We start from the raw sequence: 20,315 nt of genomic DNA, 5'->3' as shown, positions 1-20,315 counted from the left end.
CTCCCCAATCCACTCAATCCAACATTCCCTCATCTTCAAACAATGCTCATTCCTCTCAAGAGATATACAAAGATTTCTCTTCCTGAACTGCCTGCATTCACTTCAAGTCTGCAAAGTTTCTCATCCTCACCTATTGTGTTTTTACTATTTGTAGACACACTGTCAACTTCTGATAAGTAGTTAATGGAACACTTTTTTCCCTCCATCATAGCCTACAGAGGTAACTGGGATGAGGCCAGCAACTAGTCCAAACTATCAAGTTGTGGGTGCATTAATTTAGTCAAACGTCTGCAGGCCCGCAAGTCTGCAAAATCAGCGGTTGTCCTAAGCTTTGCAGTCTATACTGTTCCTTTAGGCTGAACCAACTATTTCAGGGTGATTCAGATTGTACAAATATTTTCACCCAGGCAAAACCCACAGCTGAGCATCAAGCCCAATCTCCCGCTGACTTTCACCTCAAATTTTCCTTTAGGCTTGTAGCTGCTAAGATCCTTATGCATATTTTGACAAAGTTAGAGTCAATTACTGCAAAGTGCTCCTACTTTTCATTATGCTTAGAATTTTAGCCTGCAAAATATATCCTGTCCTACACTACGTTTTACTTATTAATCACCTTCACTGAACTACGCTGTTTCATAATACAACATAAAAATGATCTTACAATTATTCCAATGTCTTGACCTTTATCACAGCAAACTTCTCCCATGTTAGATTTCCTACATCCAAAAATATCCCAAACCATGACTCTTGCGCATACCCTGCCTTTATCCAATTGCTGATACGAAAGCCTTCACCTGACCCAGCTCCATTCTTCACAACTACTGCGATCAAGCAGCTCATCCTCACCTATATTAAAAGAAATCATTTCAATTTAATTTTCAATGATCTCTCCCTACTCAAAGTTCACTGAAGAGGAATAGAATAACAAGACTCCTTTCCTAGGCATCATGGTAGAATGCAAAGCAAATGGAGAGCTACAGACCTGGAGTTTACAGGAAAGCCATAAACACTGACGAGATAAGCAACTACGGAAGCAATCATCCCACCATTCACAAACTGAGCTGTATCAGAATTTTATTTAAATGAGCCACAACACATTGCAGCACTGAGGAACTAAGAGAAACAGAGGGAAAAATACCTGTACAACAGGTACCTGATAAGCACAGTTCACTAATTCCCTCACAACAGACCTAAAAAAAGACAACACACCCAGAAACCCCAGCCACCCGGCTATATATTAAGGATATTTCCGAGATGATGACAAGACTATTCCAGCCGCTAGGCATCATGGTAGCCCACCAACCTACCACCACACAAATAGATCCTGATGAATTTAAAAGACGTCCCCCCTAGCAACAACCAGCAGAACAAGTGTCATATACAAAATACCCTGCAAGGACTGCAACAAACATTACATTGGCAGGAAACTAGCTGCCAGGATACATGAGCACCAACTAGCCACCAAAAGACATCCAAGAACAAATCTACCAGCTCAGCGAGCAAACTTACAACCTGATCCACAATCGGAGCTACAAATCTTCTAAAATCGCAAATCTCTCTCTACGTTTAAATCAAGCCTTGGTATAAATCCCTTCAAGTTAGTTTTATTTTTCTCCCTTCTCTGTAAAAGATTTTTTTGCTGTATAGCTGTACTTACAAGTAGCTGTTATCAATCTGGACTATTCTGTTTGCTGTGTCTGTTTGACAGAAGTTCATAGATGAACTACTGAAGGCTCTGTACTTCAAAGCTGAATTCATATATGGTTAATAACAAAAATGACTTTTACACCTTGCAGCAAGTTATGGTTTAAAAAATGAAGTTATTGCACTGTACAGGAACTCATTTTGAAAGAGAATCAGGACAACAACAAAAAAAGCAAAAATGCATAGAATTACATACTTCGGTCACGGCTGGGATTAGAGTGTTCACGGAGTGCTTCCTGTATGCACTGTATTTGCTGGGATACAGCCGATAGCATACGTTCTTCAAGGCGATTGAATTCATCAAAACAGCCCCAAGCTCCCACCTGGCAGAGACCTACAAATATTCGACCCATGGCCTAAAATTAAGAAAATAAATCAATTAGATAAGAAAAACCCAAAAAGATCAAAAGCATTTTATGAATATTTTATATAAAGTCTGGAAGATTTTAGAAACAAACAAAATCAACATTGGAGGCTTGAATGATTTTACCATTTGTTTTAGGGACATAAAGTAACCAACCCAAAAGGTTACTTGGTAAAAATCTTTACAATTTCAGGCTCCCCTTTTCTATAACTCTTGTTTTAAGATGTAACGATTAAGACAAAATACTATACTATAATGATTAACTTATTGAAACAACCAATAACATCTCAACTGCTCATTACACAAACAACTTCACTACACTGGAGTAGTATTTCAGAAGTTAGACTTCAAGCCAGTTCAATTAAAAAAAAACACTTGAAAGATTTACACCACATTATTAAAACCAGTTACAGCTTTTTTTGTGTGTAGAAAGTTTTTTTATTATACTGTTGTGAGTGCATTAGCCTTTATTTTTGTGAATTTTATATGCTCTATGCTTGGGGTATTCTGGATAGGGTTTCCCCTCCTGAGGGGTCTCAGATTTGCCTGGACAATTATGGTTAATCAGTCGGTTAAGTGGTGCACCTGGAATGTCAAGGGGAGTAATGCACCAGTCAAAAAGGAAGAAAATATTATCAAACCTCAAAGAAAGGGTTGATATGGCTCTCCTACAGGAGACACACTTATTGGATAAAGAACACTTGAAATTACAACAGGGTGGATTTGATCAGGAATTTTTTTCTTCTTTTAGCTCAAAAAGCAGAAGAGTGGTTATTCTTATTCGTAAGAATTTCCCTTTCAAAAATCATAAATCAGATAAAGGACAAATCTGGATGATATATTCTGATTAAAGCCCTTATAAATGGAGAGGTATATGGGATTTTAAATTTGTATTGCCCCCCCGGCACATCCTTTTAAATTTATAACGGAAGCCTTCTCAAAATTGATGGCTCTCGGTGCTCGTCATACAATTATAGGGGGAGACTTTAATTGTATTATGGATCCGGAAATAGAGAGGATTCCCAAGAGTACTGCAGGAGTATCTCTCAGATCTAGACAATTGGTGGATTTGAACAAAGAATTAGGACTAGACGATGTATGGAGATGCCTTCATCCACAGGGCAGAGATTTTTCTTTATACTCCAATCCACATAAATGCCATACCAGAAGCTATGTATTTTGCCCCCTCGATTTTTTAAAATTCCATACCATCCTGCAAAATAGGTAGTATAACAATTTCCGATCACACTGCTGTATATATGGAAATCAAGGCAAGGAACAATGAGACATCCCCCTGGCATTGGCATATGGACCCCTTCCTAATTTGTAAAGTACTTCTCTCAAGAATGTAAAACTTTTTTAGAAGTTAATTTAGGTACAGCTAGCAACCCATCAATGATGTGGGAGACCAATGCTTACGTGAGAGGTTTGATCATCTCATACTCAGCGACCCAGAAAAAATTAAAGGGAGAACAATAGCGTCTGCTCGAAGCTCGCTTAAAAGCAGCTGAAACAGCATGCACTGACAGACGTTCTATTATCAAATTGCAAAGGATTACAGCCCTTAGGACAGCTCTAAACACCACGCTTACCCAAACGGCTAAGAGGGAAATATTATTTGCAAAACAAAGGTTATATGAATTTGGCGATAAACCTGGTAGATACTTAGCATTTCTTGCAAAGAAAAAGAAGGCCCCTCAAACTATCACGTCTATCAAGGAAAGTATGGGTATTTTGACTCATGATCATAAAAGGATTAACGTAATCTTTAGAAAATTTTATTCTGATTTATATAAATTGCAAAATTGTGAAGACAGGACAAGGAGGATGCATCATTTTTTAAAAATTTGACCTTTCCGGACCTAACTCCGCAACAGGTATCGATCTTGAATGTTCCCCTAACAATCCAAGAAATACTTGACGCAACCAGGCAACTTCAGAGGGGTAAGGCACCTGGCCCAGATGGCTTTCAAGCTGAATTCTATAAAGAGTTTACAGGAATATTGGCTGGTCCATTTATGGACATGTATAACTACTCATACAGTTAGGGCTATCTCCGCCTTCGCTGAAAGAGGCAAATCTCTCTTATCCTTAAAAAAAGGAAAGGACCCAGAAGATTGCACGTCATACAGACCAATATCCTTGCTAAATGTAGATTTTTAAATCCTCTCTAAAACGTTAGCATTGAGGCTAGAAAGGGTATTGCCACATATCATCAAGGAAGATCAGACAGGGTTTATTAAGGGCTGTAGATCATCCAATAATGTTAGAAGGGTTTTGAATGTGATTCAAGCCTACCATCAGGGAAAGATACCAGGAGTAGTAGTCTCATTAGGCATGGAAAAGGCATTCGACAGGTTGAATGGTCATATTTGTTTTACACATTGGAAAGGTTTGGTGTTGGAAAGGTGCTTACCAAATGGGTCTCAACACTGGATAGCGATCACCAATGGATTAGGCTTGAATAGCTTCAGTGTGGTTAGGGGCTGCCGTCAGGGAATGTCCTCTCTCGCCATTGCTATTCACGCTAATAACTGAGCCACTAGCAGAAGCACTACAGGCTGACCCTAACATAACGGCCCCGAGGACTGGTACAGGTAAACATAAAATTACCCTTTGCAGATGATGTTCTCCTATTCCTCAGTAATCCCCTGATGTCCTAGCCTCGCTTAATCCAAGTTATTAATACATTTAGTGCATTCTCAGGCTATAAAATTAACTTCTCAAAATCAGAGACTATGCCACTGGGCGGCCTTGCTAGTATATCCCACTTATTGGACAGATCCCACTTTCCCTTTTGGTGGTCCCTGGAGGGTTTCTTACATTTAGGCATTTTTATTACCCCAGTATTTGGTCAGTTATACAAGGCTAACTTTGTGCATTTACTGGACAGGATTAGGCAAGACCTCCAACGATGGGAAGACCTTCCAATTTCCTGGCTAGGTAGAATAGCACTAATTAAAATCAATGTCCTGCCCCGTCTCCTATACCCTACGAGGATGCTTCCGGTATGCTGCAAAGGCTGGCACTACGTAAATTATATGGCTAGTTGGGTTCCTTTCTCTGGAATCATAGACGGCCCCTCATTAAGCTGAAGAAGCTCCAGCTTCCACAGGCAAGGGGAGGATTGGATATCCCAGATTTTAGGAAATATCAGTTAAGTTCCCTATTAAATTACATTGCTGATGGGATCTTGTCTGACTCACAATCAATCAATCTGGCTGGACATCAAGGCTTCTCAAGTAAAATGCCCACTTACTAACCTTTTATTTTCAGACAAGAGGAAAATCGTTACGGACCACTGTAAAAACCCTATAATACTAAACACAATTAATGAGGGCAAAATGAATATAATGCGGCAAAATGAGGGCAACTCTCAAAACATCCCCCCATGCTCCGGTTGTGGGAGCATGGGGATTTCAAATGCCACTTTTAAACTCTGGAGATCCAGGGGTATCTCTTGTTTAGGGGATTAACTTAAAGAAGGGGTCCTGATGTCTTTTGAACAGCTGCGTCAGAAATTCAGATTAACTAATGAAGACCTCTTTCGATACTTCCAAATTCAAGGTTACATACAGAAGACGACTACATTATTAGATAGTCTTTATAAATCAGAGAGAATGTAGAGTGCTATGGCCAATGGGGGCATCTTCCGTCAGTACTATTTATCATTTACTACATGATGAAGTATCGGGAGATATGGACAATCTGCTTAAAACTGGGATCAGGATTTGGGACTAGAAACCTCTATAGAAATGTGGAATGACATTTGGGAAAATGCCAGAAGAATCTCAATCTGCTACAGAACTCAGGCTATTCAGCTGAAGATACTTCATAGGGCCCATATAGCACCGGATCGATTGTCAAAATTTAAGGCAGGAGCATCTCCAATGTGTCCCAAATGTAAAATAGAGGTGGGCACTCTTGTACATTGCTTATGGACATGTCATAAGATCCGCAGATATTGGACTAAAGTAGCAAGTGCTCTGACAGAAATCCTAGCAACAGAAATTAGAGTGGACCCTGTATCTCTCCTTTTGGGCTTTTTGAATTTACCCTCCCTGAATATGCACGGGAAGAGGCTATTTTCTATTCTCTTTCTGTGCAAGGAAAAATATTTTGGTAAACTGGGTGGCTAAGGGCCCCCCTGGACTTTCAAATTGGAACAGATTAATTATGGAATGTATTCCCCTGGATTCCTTACAAATATGGTGTACCAAAAGACCGAATTATTCCATAAAATATGGCAGCCCTTCTTGAATTATACAAATACAGATATCTCGGCCATCCTAACAAGGACTTTTATTTAATTGAGATGGCGAACCTGGCTGGTCCGGGGCCTCATGGGAGAGGAATACCGCACAAATACGGGTTTTATTACATTTGACGTTAATACATTCCGAGCATGTATCTCGCTACCAAATTTCTGTGTTATCCGTCGGTTTTTTTTCCTCTTATTTGAATAATGTAAGAGACTTAATTATACATTCTGGTTAGTTGTAGGTTAGATTAGTAGTTAGTTGAGCTTTGTTTATTTTCCTCTGTATTTTTCTTTTGTTAAATTTTGATTAGTTACTTAAGATTTAATTGTAAATCAATGTTTATACTGGGATTTTTTTATTTTTGTAAACTTGTAAAAATGTTAAATTTTCAATAAAAATATCTATATAAAAAAAGTTACAGCACCTGGAAATCAAAGGTCTCATCACAGTTGAAGACGAGAACAAAGCGTCCAAGTTGATGTCCAAGTGCCTTGACCGATTCAGTTTTGCCAGTACCAGCAGGACCTGGTGTGGAAAAAAGTTTGGAACACGAAGAGTTAAGCTTGAAATGCAAAAACTATCAAGGTAACATTTGCTAGAAAATTAAATGCTGCTTATTAATAGATGCTGGTTTTAAAATTACTTGTTTACAACTAAGTACAATTCTGGGAAGTTTGATTTGAGGACAACAGCATCAATAGATTGGATACCATGTACATATGCAGAAAATCAAACACGAATCCAACAACAATGCACTATTTACAATAAAAGTTACTCAAAAACCCAAGAGAGCCATTTGGGTGGTACCTTTTTGAGTCATCTTTTGATTGTTTGGAATTTTGAACAGCTAAGTCAGTATTTTCATAAATCCTATGTATGTCATTGCCCAGCTCTGATTTCTTTTCTAGGCTGTTGATTAGTCCTGTATGTATCTCCACATAGTTTTCTTCAATTCTACTGTTATTCTTACTTAACTTTCTGGCAGAAGACAAATTTTTAATTGTACTGAATTCAGACTGAGTACATCTTATAAATGATTTTGAGAAGATTAGTAGCTCAGGTTGAGGTTCTGGATGTAGGTTTGCTCACTGAGCTGGAAGGTTTGTTTTCATGAACTTTCCAGCTCAGTGAGCAAACCTACATCCAGAACATCTTATAACATTCCATTTACATTCAAGTCAATGAGCTTTTCAAACACAATACCCTCAAGATACAGCAAATGCCATTTTTGGCTTGCAACTTTTTGAAAATACATCAAGAGCATTTACACTTGTCCAATGGTATGATATCTCAGGAATTCTCATACTGGAAACTTGTGCTCTGCTTTGGGAAGAAGTTTGCTTTCAGTCATTTGAAAAATTCACGGGAGAGAGAAATTCAAAGAAGAACAGAAAAAACACTGGTGGTGGCCAATGCTTTTAAGGTGTTTTACTGGCCAAAGATGTGGCTGTGTGTTATCCTTACTGTGGACAGCAGTATCGCCAAGCACGATGCCATCAGATGTCACTGAATCAGAGCTTTACAGGATTGGTTACCAGACCATAATGAGATGCACTCATTTTCTGCTCTGTCCCCTTCCCCAATTATGCTGATCACCACAGCCCAGGAGGCAAACTAGGGACCAGTATTTTTCATGTATGATCTATAGACATCATTAATAAATAAGAAAATGTCATTTAATGTTCTTAGTGCAGCTAAACCATGAAAATAAAACATTTCTTAAACTCTTGAACAGATGTTTCAATACCTACCAAACGGAGAACCACCAAGGCGAGCTTCCAAAGCCTGTGTCATAGTCAAGTAACAACGGTCTGTAAGAGGAGTTTGTACAAGTTTATCTTGAACACCGAGGTACTCAAAACCATAGTTGAATTTTGCATTAGCCATTTGTATGGATAGCTGCTGTAAAACATCAGTTTGCTTGGGATCAAAGTAGAATCGCATTTGACTGAGCCAGTCAAAAGATTTAGGTTGATCTACTTTGTTCTTGATCAGCATTCTCGTGACATCTCTCTGATGTACTAATTCAGTGATCTGTAACAGACAATATTTAGTAATTAACACTAAATGTGTTCATTTTAACCAGTTTACATTTGTGCAATTGTCAAAATTGGAGTCAATTACGCATTTGCACATTATATTTTAAATATTCAAAATAAAAATCAATTTGATATAGGAAGAAGATGAGAAATATTGAAGACAAATTAAGAATGTGTTTCAAAGTATGTTACAAACACGCTTTCTATTAATTGGCACCTATGGGATTAGGAGTGTTCTGGTTGATCAGGAGGTCCTCAATGTAAAACACACACACTAAGTAATGTAGGGGTATACACATCACTTGTGCTTTATAGCATAAATCACTTAAATAATAATAATACAAACTACTCTGACAATAAGCTTCCAGTATTTGAGGTATGTAATCTCACATTCTCCTCTGCATATAACTTTGCCAATTTATCAATAGTATTGGTTCATAAGGTGACAATTTGAACAAAGTTTGCTGGACATCTTCAGTTTAACACAAACTGTCCTTGGCAGCACTAAAATTTGACCTCAACGGATAAAGGATGCTCACTCACCAAGTGTTCAAGTTTCCTCCTACGAAGTGCTGGTTGTTCCATCAACACAGAATCTGCTAACACAGTCAAAGTAGCTTCCACATTAACTAGGACTGGTGCGAGTGGGGACTGACCACCACTTGCTCCATTATTCAGGGCATTTTCCACATTTTCTGACCATGATATCTGAGCTGAAAGGACAACAAGCTGGGCCTACATTTAAAGATAAAAATGTAAGAATATCCAGTTATCCCCACACTGCAATTTCACTTATTATTATTAATTCTCATTTCTGCATACATACCTGGTATTTATCTATCCAGGAAATATAGTCGGCAGCATCAATTGAAGTGCCTTGACCAAAGATTCCAACTTCAGTGACCGATTCAGCGAGCAACTTGGCCAAGGTAACCCTCATTTCCTTCTCCACCAAGGTTAGCCACTCATTAATCTTAGGGTGCTCGGTGATTGAAACAGGAGTCTTAAAAAGCACCTGTCAGATAATGTATGTAGGTCCTCAATGTTAAATTGAAAGATAATCAGATGCACTTGAATCATACCAAGTATTCTTTCTGCTACATTTAAACAATATACTACTGAACTTGAGATGACAAAGCTAAGAAATGAAGTAAACATGTAAATATACCTCTTCTCCCTCACGTGATGCAATTCCCAAGACAACAGTAGCATCTTCATTGAGAATGATACTAGAAACACCAGCAAACATCTTCTTAAAGTGCTTCTGCAATTTAGCCACATTCTTACTGTTGCCAATAATTTCCAGCAAGTCCTCATCACCAACAAAATAAAACCTGAAATTCAGTGCAGATATAGATATGTTTATTAATGAACACTAAGACACGTAACAAAAGGTAAGCAGCATTTGAACTATTAGGCTACTCTGCCACAGTAAACTGGAAAATCTGTTAATGGATAAAACAAATGAAGAACAGTGGGAGGAAGAAAAGAAACATTTAGTGCAATACAGAACCAGTTTATACCAGAGAGGGAAAAACTACACTTCACAGGGGGAAAAAAACACAGCCATGAACAACTAAAGAAATAATATATTACTAAAATGACTTACAAAAATACAAAACACAACATGCCCTGCTGAACGGGACAGATACAAAGACCAAAGGACCAGAAAGCAGCTTAGTAAGAGCTACCAAAGGGATTATGAATGGAAAAACTGGTAAAGGGCATTAAAATCAATGAACATTTAGAGCAACATAAACAGAAATACTGCGATCAGGAGCAATGTTGATCCACTAAAGACTAAAAGTGGGGAAATCAATGACTATGGGGAGATACCAGATTTTAATTTGTTTGCCTCAGTATATCCAATAGAAAAGGAGGCTAGCTTGCTATAAACCCTGAGGAAATTAACAGTGGATCAAAACAGGGACTTAAAATCATTAATAATAAAGAAATTAATGGTCAAATCCCCAGCACCTGAAGGTTTCCATCTTCAGAAGCAAAGGAAGGAGTGGTGTACAGTAAAAAAATTTAGAGCATCTACAGAAGTTTCTTAGAGTCAGGAGTCATCCCTTTGGATTTGAAAATTGCACATTAATCTGCTTTTTAAAGTTGGGCTAAAGGCGAAAACAGGAAATTACAGACTAGTCAGCCTAATATCTGTGGAGGAGAAATTGTTGAAGTCTATAATCAAGGATAACTAACTGAAAATCTGAAGCACTCAATAGGGGATAAAGAGCATGGATTCATGACAGGTAGATCATGTCTGAAACCTCAAATTGTTTCTTTTTGTTTTGAAGAGGTAAACAAAGTTGACAGGTGAATGTCTATTCAGGCTGTTTAAATAAACTTCCAGAGGTATTTGATAAAGTTCTATGCAATAGACTTAACCAAGGTAGAAGCCCAAAGAATTGAGGGCAAATTCTGAACATGTCTAGGAAATTGGTTGAGTGGCACGTGAAAGTAGGGATAATAGGTACTCAGATTGGCAGGATGTGATGCGTGGTGTCCCACAAAGATCTATGCTAGGCCCCAATTATGCACATTTATTAATGACTTGCAATTTGTTGATAAAAAATTAGGCAGCATCGTAGACATGCAGATGGTAGCATAAAATTATTAATAGATATTAATAGACTTGGGGAATGGGCATAACAATTGCAGATAATTTCAATACAAGAGAGTTATCCATTTTGGATCAAAAAAGGACACTTTCTGGACAGTATGAAGTTGAATTTAGTTCAGGGTTCATGTGCATAGATCTTTAAAAAGGCATAAAAATGTGCAGAAAATAAATCAAGGCAGCTAGTCAAAGTTGGCCTTTATATACCAGAGGGCTGAATTTTAAGGATGCAGAAGTCATAAAACCAGCAAGAAAAAAAGACCTCTGGTTCGACCCCACTTTAGTACTGTTAACAGATCTAAGCATCACACCGTAGGATATTGCTGACGTTGGAGCAAGTAAAATGTAGGTTTATAAGAATGAAACCTGGACTTCAGGGGGGTTAAGTTATGACGAAAGGTTACACAAATTAGGCTTGCTCTCTCTCAACTTTAGAACATCGGGGGATGAACTAATTAGAGTTTTCAAATATATTAACAGCAAGAAAGAGTAAATAAACAATTTTTGCTAGATTCTGGAACTAATGGGCATAGTCTGGAAGTCAGGGCCAGACCTAATTGCTGTTCAGGAGAAATTATACAAAGTACTTCTACAAACAAGGGTGGTTAAGATTTAGAATTCTCTTCCACAAATGGCAGTTCAAGCTAGATCAGTTGCTCAGGTTAAATCAGAGACAGAAGTTTATGTTAAGCAAAAGTATTAAGGGATATGGGTGTTAGGTGTTATGGTGTATGGAGTTAGGTATAGATCAGCCATGATCTCATTGAATGGCAGACAGACTTAAGGGACTGAAGGGCCTATTCCTGTTCTTATGAGTCATGAGAGAATGTGGGCACATAGTAAGAATTAAAGGAAATGTTCTTACAAGAGTATCATGGACTCGAGAGGGTGGGTTGATATTCAAAGTTGAGATAGATTTTTTTTTAAATCAGAAAGGGAAACAAGAGTTATGGGGAAATGACAGGAAAGTGGAATTGTGGTTGTCAGTTTAGCCATCATCTCAATGAATGGTGGAGTTGATTTGATGGGCTGAAGACCTAGATCTACTCCTTCTTATGGTCTTCTAACCAATTAATAAGTTCATAGTTGAACAATATCCATTTTACTTTCCAATCCTATCCCACATCTTTATCCCTTTACTGTCCAATCATCCACTGAACTCAGTTGTGATCTTCAGAATCAAGCATCAGTTACGCTTCAGACTAAGGGAACAGACCTTTGCTCATCTCAGACCTAATTGGACAAAACCCCTAATTCTAAACATTCAAGCAGGAAAGACAGTTTCTTAGCACCCACCTTGTCAAGCCCTTTCCGAGCAATATGTTTTAATGAGATTATCTCCCATTTAGAGGGCAACCATCTCAGCTCAAATGCAATCTAAAGAATATTCATTGTGCCTAATGTACAGCAAGCTTGTCCTTCCTCAGACAAGAACCATACATATTACTCAGAGTATGGTCAAATCAAAACCTTAAAATCACATTTTTCTTACTCTCCTATTCAAAGCCTCTCATAATAAAGATTAACATAACACTTGCACGCTCCAAAGAAACAGCACTGGATACCTGGAAACCATCTGAAAAAGTTGCCCACCTAGTCACATAACATCTTGACTTACAATGACATTGACATGCTTTCACTGTCACGTTCCTGGAATTCCCTCTAACAGCAGTGTTCAAGAAAATTAGGAATTGGCAATAAATACCAGTTTTGCCAGCCAGCTATCTCAAGAACAAGGAGATGATATAGTGTTAACATCACTTGACTAAGATTCTAAAAGACCAAGCTGAGGTAAAAGATTCAAATGTCCTCAACTGAATGTCTTGGAATGAAAGCTATTCTCAGTGGACCTATCACTAAACCTTGATGCTCTAAGAAGCATTGGCACAACAGCACTGTTTGAAAAGCATTTTACAACTAGCTATGTACTTTAAACAATTGTTCAATCCAAGCTGACATTCACTGTCCTATTTTGGAACAACAAAATATGTCTGACACATTTTCAAAGCTTGCATTAAATTCTCAGACAACATCTATTGCAATCCTTATAAAGTTATTGGTTTCTTCAAAATATTCAACTAGACTGGTCAAGCATAATGAGTTTTTTTTTACAAATCTGCACTGGCTCTCAATTAACCCAAAATTCACATGCCACATTTTTATCAATTCTAATACCTTCACCACCACTTTTCTTTATCATACTAGCCTCTAATTACCAGAAATGTTTATTTTTTTGTGTAATATCATTTACCAATCTCCAATCCTTTAACACCTCTGTACCTACAGAAATTTTTACTATTTGACTAGGTCTGCCGTGGTCACGAATGCCACTTACTTTATAACCTAGGATGCCAACCACCCACACCAGTCAATTCATCTAAGTTTAACTAGCCGGTCCATTACGTACATTCAAATCAATTTTTGAATCCAACCACTTCCTTTACCCATTTCTTCTGCTATTATTTTGTCAGCATCTTCTACCTTCGTAAACACTATTATGAGCCTGGCCCATAGCCTCTAAGCTCTCTCGTCATTTTTCGCAAACATGCCCCATCTAATCTCTTAGCATGTACTATTTACATTCTGGCAGACTATTTCTCATTCCCTTTTATATTAATTGTCATTCTACTTTCCTATTCTTTCTTGTCAGTCATGTTTCCCTCTTCAGATCCTCTCTCTACTTTATTTAGCCTGGTTCTCACTCAGAATTCACCTGCCATGCCTCACTTTATTGAGAATATAATAAAACAATCTCCATCATTCAAGGTTTTACTTCTCTTATTTTTTTCCTTTGTTGAAGTGCTCTTAAGACTGTACATGAAATACCCCCTCAAACATACATCTATTGGCTTTTCCTGACAACCATTGGTTCCTTTCTACCCAATCTAAATACCCTCGTGGCCCATTGAAGTTGGACCACTTTTGAGTTTGAAGTTCAATCTAAAATTGCGCTATGACTTTCTGCATTATTAAAGTTCTACGATATGATCAACCTTGCCAAAAGGTGTTTTCCAATAGGGGACTGGCCATCCTCAGTTCTCAGCACCAGACCTAACAATTCCTCCCTCTTAGTTGGATTAAGAATATACTGGACAAGGATGAGTTTCTAAATAACTTTTGGAAATAGATCTTAATTTATTATTGCAAATTGTTTTTCATCTCTAATCAAATGGATTCTGTCTTTGCCTCTCAACAACATCCCCTCTTTACACTACAATATGTTCTTTAATAAGCACTGCTCATCCACCTACCATTTTAACAACTCGATTGCTTCTAAACATTTGTACCCTCGAATGATAAACTCAGTTCTTATTATGGTAAATCCAAGTTCCCATGACTGCAATTACATGATATTACCAAATAGCGGTTTTTGATTATAGTTCAATGTTATTCACCACATTTCATATATTTATGCCCAAACATTGCAAACATACAATGTTACTTTTAGTCTGCTCTTTTCAAATATAAAGAAATTCCCTTCTCTAGAAACTTAAGTTTTTCTCCCACTTGTAATTTCTCTTCCTTCAAGCACTGTGTAGTCATGTGTTTTATGGAAAAAAAAATTAAACACTACCGAGGAAAGGATGAGCGTTCTCTCTCTAAGTATTCTCCTAAAGCCTTCTGTATCTTGCCCAACAGATCTGCCAATCGTTCCAACGACCGCTGCACTCCAGGGATATTCAAAACATCCATGACGAGGGGAGATTTGGTCACTTTCTTCATGAGTGCAAGGAACTCTGTGCTGATGCTGTATAAAAATAACAGTCAGATCATTCAAAAATTCTTAAACTCCAGTATAAGTGTTTAAATATGAACCCATTCATATACCTCTGGAATCTTTGAGTTTCCACAGGCAGCAAATGTTTAATGTCAGCACTTCCTGTAAAGATTCCTTCAAGGTAAACCCAGCGACGCTGAACATCAATCCATACATCAAAGAGGGCCATTATACGATTTAGCTTATCTTCCCAGCTCAATGCATCCTCTTCAAAGACCTACAGAAATGTTATAATTAGCACAAAAAATTGGTGTTCAACATATATAATCTGCATACTGTATAATCAAACTATTCTTTTGGGAAAGCCAATGCTGAATCTACAAGCAAATTGAACAGAGCAGAAATTCTCAAATGTCTCAAAACAAAAAAAACTAAAAGTTCACTGCATTGAAAATGACTACAAAAGACACACAGATACCTTGTAATTTGGCAATGCCTAATGCAAGGTGAGCGAAAGCATGAAGGAATAGAAATTAAAATGCAAAATTATAAAATACGAACTCAAACCCAGAAATGTATAATTCTAAAACATAGGCCAGAAGGGTGAATTAACCACAATCCCAAAGAATTTCATCTCAAAAGGAAAGAGGGCAAAGCATTTGCCAAAAAAATGTTAAAAACATCACCGTAAATACTTGCCTTGTAGTAAGGGGATAGCTTCATGGCCGATACACTGTTAATGTGCTCTTTCACCTTGTTAAACAGGTCGTCCCAGCCACGGATCAATCTACATTTGTTTTGATAGTTCACCAAATCCAATTCGTAAGAGTTCCACATCTCTCTAATCTGTTAGAAAGTTTTAGAACAAGATAAATTGTACAGAATTCTAGAATTTAGCCCAATGATTGACATTTCTGATGTCAAATTAATGCAAAAGTTTGGAAGATAACCTGAATAAAAGCAGTGTTTCAGAATTTCAGATTACCAAAAGTTGCAGAAAATTTGCCTTGCCATCACATTATTAAGCAACTGTGGACAAAGATATAAAGCTAAATCTGCATCTGAATTTTATTTTCACATGAACCAGAGGGCATAGATTTAGGGTTGGGGGGGGCGGGGGGGGGGGGGGGCGGAAAGAGGATATAAACGAGACCTAAGGGGCAACTTTTTCACGCAGAGGGTGATATGTGTATGGAAAGAGCTGCCAGCTGACATGGTGGAGGCTAGTACAACTGCAATATTTAAAAGGCCTTTGGATGGGTTTATGAATAGCAGAGGTTTGGAGGGATATGGGCTGGGTGCTGGCCGGTGGGATTAAATTGGGTTGGAATATCTGGTCGGCATGGGCAAGTTGGACCGAAGGGTCTGTTTCTATGCTGTACATCTTTATGACTCTATGCAGGCTAAAAATCTGGTGAACAACTGGAAGAATAAAACACTTGAAGTTCTACCATTTGTATTCATTAAGGCTTATAGATACTGATTAGTGTTGGTGCTATGAATATAAGACAAATTTATAAACAGCTGTAGCTATCCAATATTTTATCCATTCTGGAAATAGATTTAAATTGTTCACAAAGCTGTCCCTTCTTTAATTGTGACCGCCCCTTAAAACCCAAGATGAAGGCACTTCATACTTGAAATTACTAACCTGCTTCAGGAATTCCTCCAAAGCCATTTCTCCCTGGGCTACAAGTAATACATCCTTAACAATGGCCTCATTTTTTTGCAAGTCAACATCCCATATCTGGCCCAGTGTTAATTCAGACACTACCCAGTTAACATGGAGGCGTTTCATCAGCTGCTTCCAGTGACGATCCTTCAATGCCTCAGACTTTAATTCGATCACCAACATGTTAATCTACAAAACAATTTTTAAAAATTGATGTGTTATTGTTTGACCAAGTATGTAGAAACTTTTGCCAATGTATTTAAATTATTTGGCATACCTTCATGTAGCCCTTCAGAAGTCTCTGTACAAACTCGTATGACGCATATTGGCGCAGGCGAGCTGGGAAATTCTTCAGTTGGTTCAGTAACCCATCCAAGTTCTGACGAAGCTATTTTAAGCAGAAATAAGTTAACTGTGAGATATGTTTTATAGATAATTGACATGTATATACATGAGGAACTCAACCTATATTTGAACATTATCTTAAGGGGCTGTCTTTTATGCCTCAAGATAATATCACATGCATATACATTCTAAATTAGGGAGAAAGAGGAACAATTTCCAAATTAGCACCTGAAAATGACAAAGACATAGTTGTACCAACAGCACAAGAACTATAACCAGAAATTAGCATTGATCATCTACTGGACACAAGGACAACTAGAAGAATACGATACCTGAAGTTCTGCTATTTATACTCATTAAGGCTTATAGAAAATGTTGAGGTACTAACTGGTTAGTGTTATTTTTACCTACTTTTAAATTGAAGGCGACACAGTAACCTGAAGATGGCACTTCTAAATACCTATGGAGAGTTGTTAGTACATGGACTTAATTAATCTGTAGTTTACAGATACTGTCAAGGATGGTAAAACTCTGTCCTGTGATCTGCCATTACTAAACTCTGACCCAACAGGTTTCTATGACCAGCCAAAAACAAACTGAGATGGAAAGCATCAGCTAGGTTACATTTAAAAGATGTATAGATGGATTTTAAAAATCTATTATTCAAGGTTTGTGCAAAGATTTGTAGCTCGGGTGCTCGTTGTTGTGGTTCTGTTCGCCGAGCTGGAAGTTTTTGTTGCAAACGTTTTGTCCCCTGGCTAGGCGACATCAGTGCTCTGGAGCCTCCTGCGAAGCGCTTCTTTGATGTTTCTTCCGGTATTTATAGTGGTCCGTCCTTGCCGCTTCCGGGTGTCAGTTTCAGCTGTCTGGCTTGCCCTATGATAGTAGTGTTTTCCCAGTCGAATTCACGTTGCTTGTTGTCTGCGTGTGTGGCTACTAGGGATAGCTGGTCGTGTCGTTTCGTGGCTAGTTGATGTTCATGTATGCGGATTGTTAGCGATCTTCCTGTTTGTCCTATATAGTGTTTTGTGCAGTCCTGCATGGTATTTTGTAAACTACATTAGTTTTGCTCATGTTGGGTATCGGGTCCTTTGTTCTAGTGAGTTGTCTGAGCGTGGCTGTTGGTTTGTGTGCTGTTATGAGTCCTAAGGGTCGCAGTAGTCTGGCTGTCAGTTCTGAAACGCTCCTGATGTATGGTAGTGTGGCTAGTCCTTTTGGTTGTGGCACGTCCTCGTCCCGTGGTCGAGACTACTGCGACCCTTAGGACTCATAACGGCACACCATGCAAGGACTGCACAAGCCAGACAGAACAGCCAGGGAATTCCTAGAGGCATGGCATTCATCCACAAACTCCATCAACAAACACAAACACATCGACCTGGACCCAATATACCAACCACTACAGCGGACAGCTGAAACTGACACCCGGAAGCGGCAAGGACAGACCACTATAAATGCCGGAAGAAACATCAAAGAAGCACTTCGCAGGAGGCTCTACAGCACTGATGATGTCGCCTAGCCAGGGGACGAAATGTTTGCAACAAAACCTTCCAGCTCGGCGAACAGAACCACAACAATCTATTATTCACTTGTATGCTCAAGGAAGCTCACAAGCACTGAACTGTACTTGGCTGCTGGGCCTGTGTGCATATCTGTTTGCTCCGTATATGTACTCTCCCCACTCTTTTCAAAATCAGCCAAAATCCATTCCACTACCCACCACCCCAAGCGCCACCTCTTAACCATCGAACAGAATACTCATCCTTTACAATTAACCATCAAAAGACAGATAGATATTAAAAGCGGTTTGCTAAAGGGGCTTCTCAAAGGGTGTAAAAAAAAAACTTTCAACAGAATGAGTAAATTCATTTCATACTTTGCGTGGCTGCACGGAAACCCATGGTTGTTCTTTCAGTTGATCAATTTGTTCCCAGACTTTGGACAGCTCAGACCAGACTCCTTTGAGATCCTGCAGTTCTTCCAAAGCAACCTAATGAAAGTGAAGGTAAAGGGTAAATTTAAGCGCTGTAGTTAACAGGAAGCATTGGGGAGAATTATATTCAAGACACAAGCCACAAATGTCCACAATCAGAAAAAGGCAAAATATTTTCCATCAGCAGACTAACTTGCTTTTTTGCCTTTGCAGAAGGGATTATGGAATCTACATTTGATTCTAAAGAAAAATCAAGCAGGGACATGCAGATAATAGATCTGTCCAGACCAAAATAGAAGAATACTGTTTAACCAAGGTTTGTCCGTTAAATTAGCTGTGACAGTGACTCTCCCACTCACTTCACATCACATACTTGTTAAAAAAGGCATTAAGTCCAGAAAATGAAGCAACACCCATTAAACCAAAGCCTTTTATAACAGGTTTCCTCTCTCTCTATACCACCAAGCATCAGAACAGTGCTGAAAGTGGCCAAGATTGTCAGCAGCACAGAAATTCCATCAACAACTAGTTGCCTGATTTATGCAAGGAATAGTTGTGCACACAGTATCAAATCTCAACTTCAAAACTTTTTAGAATACATACTTGTACTCGTTCTTCACTTCCGCTGAGCAATCCTGTATCAGTCAGCTCCAAAGCCTCTTTAGCCTTTGCACATTTTTCACGATCATCTTTCAGACGACCAAATTTTCCTTCGTAGATCGTGAGTGCTTGCAGGGCATCCTCTGGACGAAGATTCCCCTAAGTAGCCAGTATGTTTTTTAATATAATTAATATATATGCATATTGTACTTCATTTAATTGTAGGTTGTAGTCTCTTAAATTACACTAGCACGAGCAATGACTTTTGTCCTAATTCTAGATTAAAACATTTCAAGACATAACTTTACCAACATTTCCTTTGCTGACCAATGATGCATTGTTTCACAACTTATGCAAAAAACTACAGTAGACGAAACGTTTACATATTTCTTCAGATCAAGTTCAAGGGTATATAAAACCCAAAAAAAAGTACAACTAGAACCATAGAAAATAATGTAGAGAGTTAGTGCAAACCATGTAACATGACAGGAAGATATGGAAAACCAATTTCTAAAAGGTTTGAAATATGGAAAATCATTTACCGCCACAGGTTTGGTTTTCTCCCATTCACCCAAGAGATCAGTAGTACGACTTTCTACAGCACGATCCTCTTGAACAATCTTCATTTGCAGATTAGCCACTTGCTGCTGAATAGCACTGTCCTTCCTACGCATGATGTCATTGAAAGCGCCCCATTCTCCCTCAATATTATCAATGTAAAGCCAAGATGGAGGAAATTGGAACCGCTGTTTTTCCAGTAAACGTTGGCCATTGCGATAAAGCTAAAGATTGAAAAATAGTCTATATGCTTCACTCTGCAGAACATGAAATCATGCCTGACAAATTTACTAGAATGCTTTGGAGGTAGTAACGAGCAAGATAGATAAAGGGAAAGTAGAGGATGCAATGTATTTGGATTTTCAGATGGTGTTTAGTAACCACACCCATTAGGTTACTTTATAACAACATACAGCTTTGCAAGGTAGTATACAGGTATGAATAAAGTAGTGGCGAACTAACAGAAGTTGGGATAAGAGATATTTTAAGGATGGAAA

At 38.3% G+C, this 20,315-nt stretch overlaps 1 protein-coding gene across 2 annotated transcripts in view; it reads right to left on the bottom strand.

Annotated features, from left to right (window-relative positions):
• Positions 1-20,315, bottom strand: part of dync1h1 (dynein, cytoplasmic 1, heavy chain 1) — a 94,040-nt gene that overhangs the window by 50,683 nt on the left and 23,042 nt on the right. For both annotated transcript variants that reach the window (XM_060829278.1, XM_060829279.1), the window contains exons 16-29: positions 19,803-20,042; positions 19,264-19,419; positions 18,604-18,717; positions 16,660-16,770; positions 16,362-16,571; positions 15,410-15,556; positions 14,821-14,987; positions 14,567-14,740; positions 9,538-9,703; positions 9,196-9,384; positions 8,913-9,104; positions 8,082-8,364; positions 6,755-6,855; positions 1,901-2,060 (exon numbers count right to left, since the gene is read on the bottom strand). In XM_060829278.1, the coding sequence (XP_060685261.1) occupies positions 1,901-2,060; positions 6,755-6,855; positions 8,082-8,364; positions 8,913-9,104; positions 9,196-9,384; positions 9,538-9,703; positions 14,567-14,740; positions 14,821-14,987; positions 15,410-15,556; positions 16,362-16,571; positions 16,660-16,770; positions 18,604-18,717; positions 19,264-19,419; positions 19,803-20,042 (2,410 nt within the window). The remainder of the gene's footprint in view (positions 1-1,900; positions 2,061-6,754; positions 6,856-8,081; positions 8,365-8,912; positions 9,105-9,195; positions 9,385-9,537; positions 9,704-14,566; positions 14,741-14,820; positions 14,988-15,409; positions 15,557-16,361; positions 16,572-16,659; positions 16,771-18,603; positions 18,718-19,263; positions 19,420-19,802; positions 20,043-20,315) is intronic.

Source organism: Hemiscyllium ocellatum, chromosome 8 (assembly GCF_020745735.1).
Source record: "Hemiscyllium ocellatum isolate sHemOce1 chromosome 8, sHemOce1.pat.X.cur, whole genome shotgun sequence".
Classification (NCBI taxonomy): domain Eukaryota; kingdom Metazoa; phylum Chordata; class Chondrichthyes; order Orectolobiformes; family Hemiscylliidae; genus Hemiscyllium; species Hemiscyllium ocellatum.
Note: the sequence above shows the minus strand (reverse complement) of the source record. Positions and strands in the feature narration are given on the sequence as shown.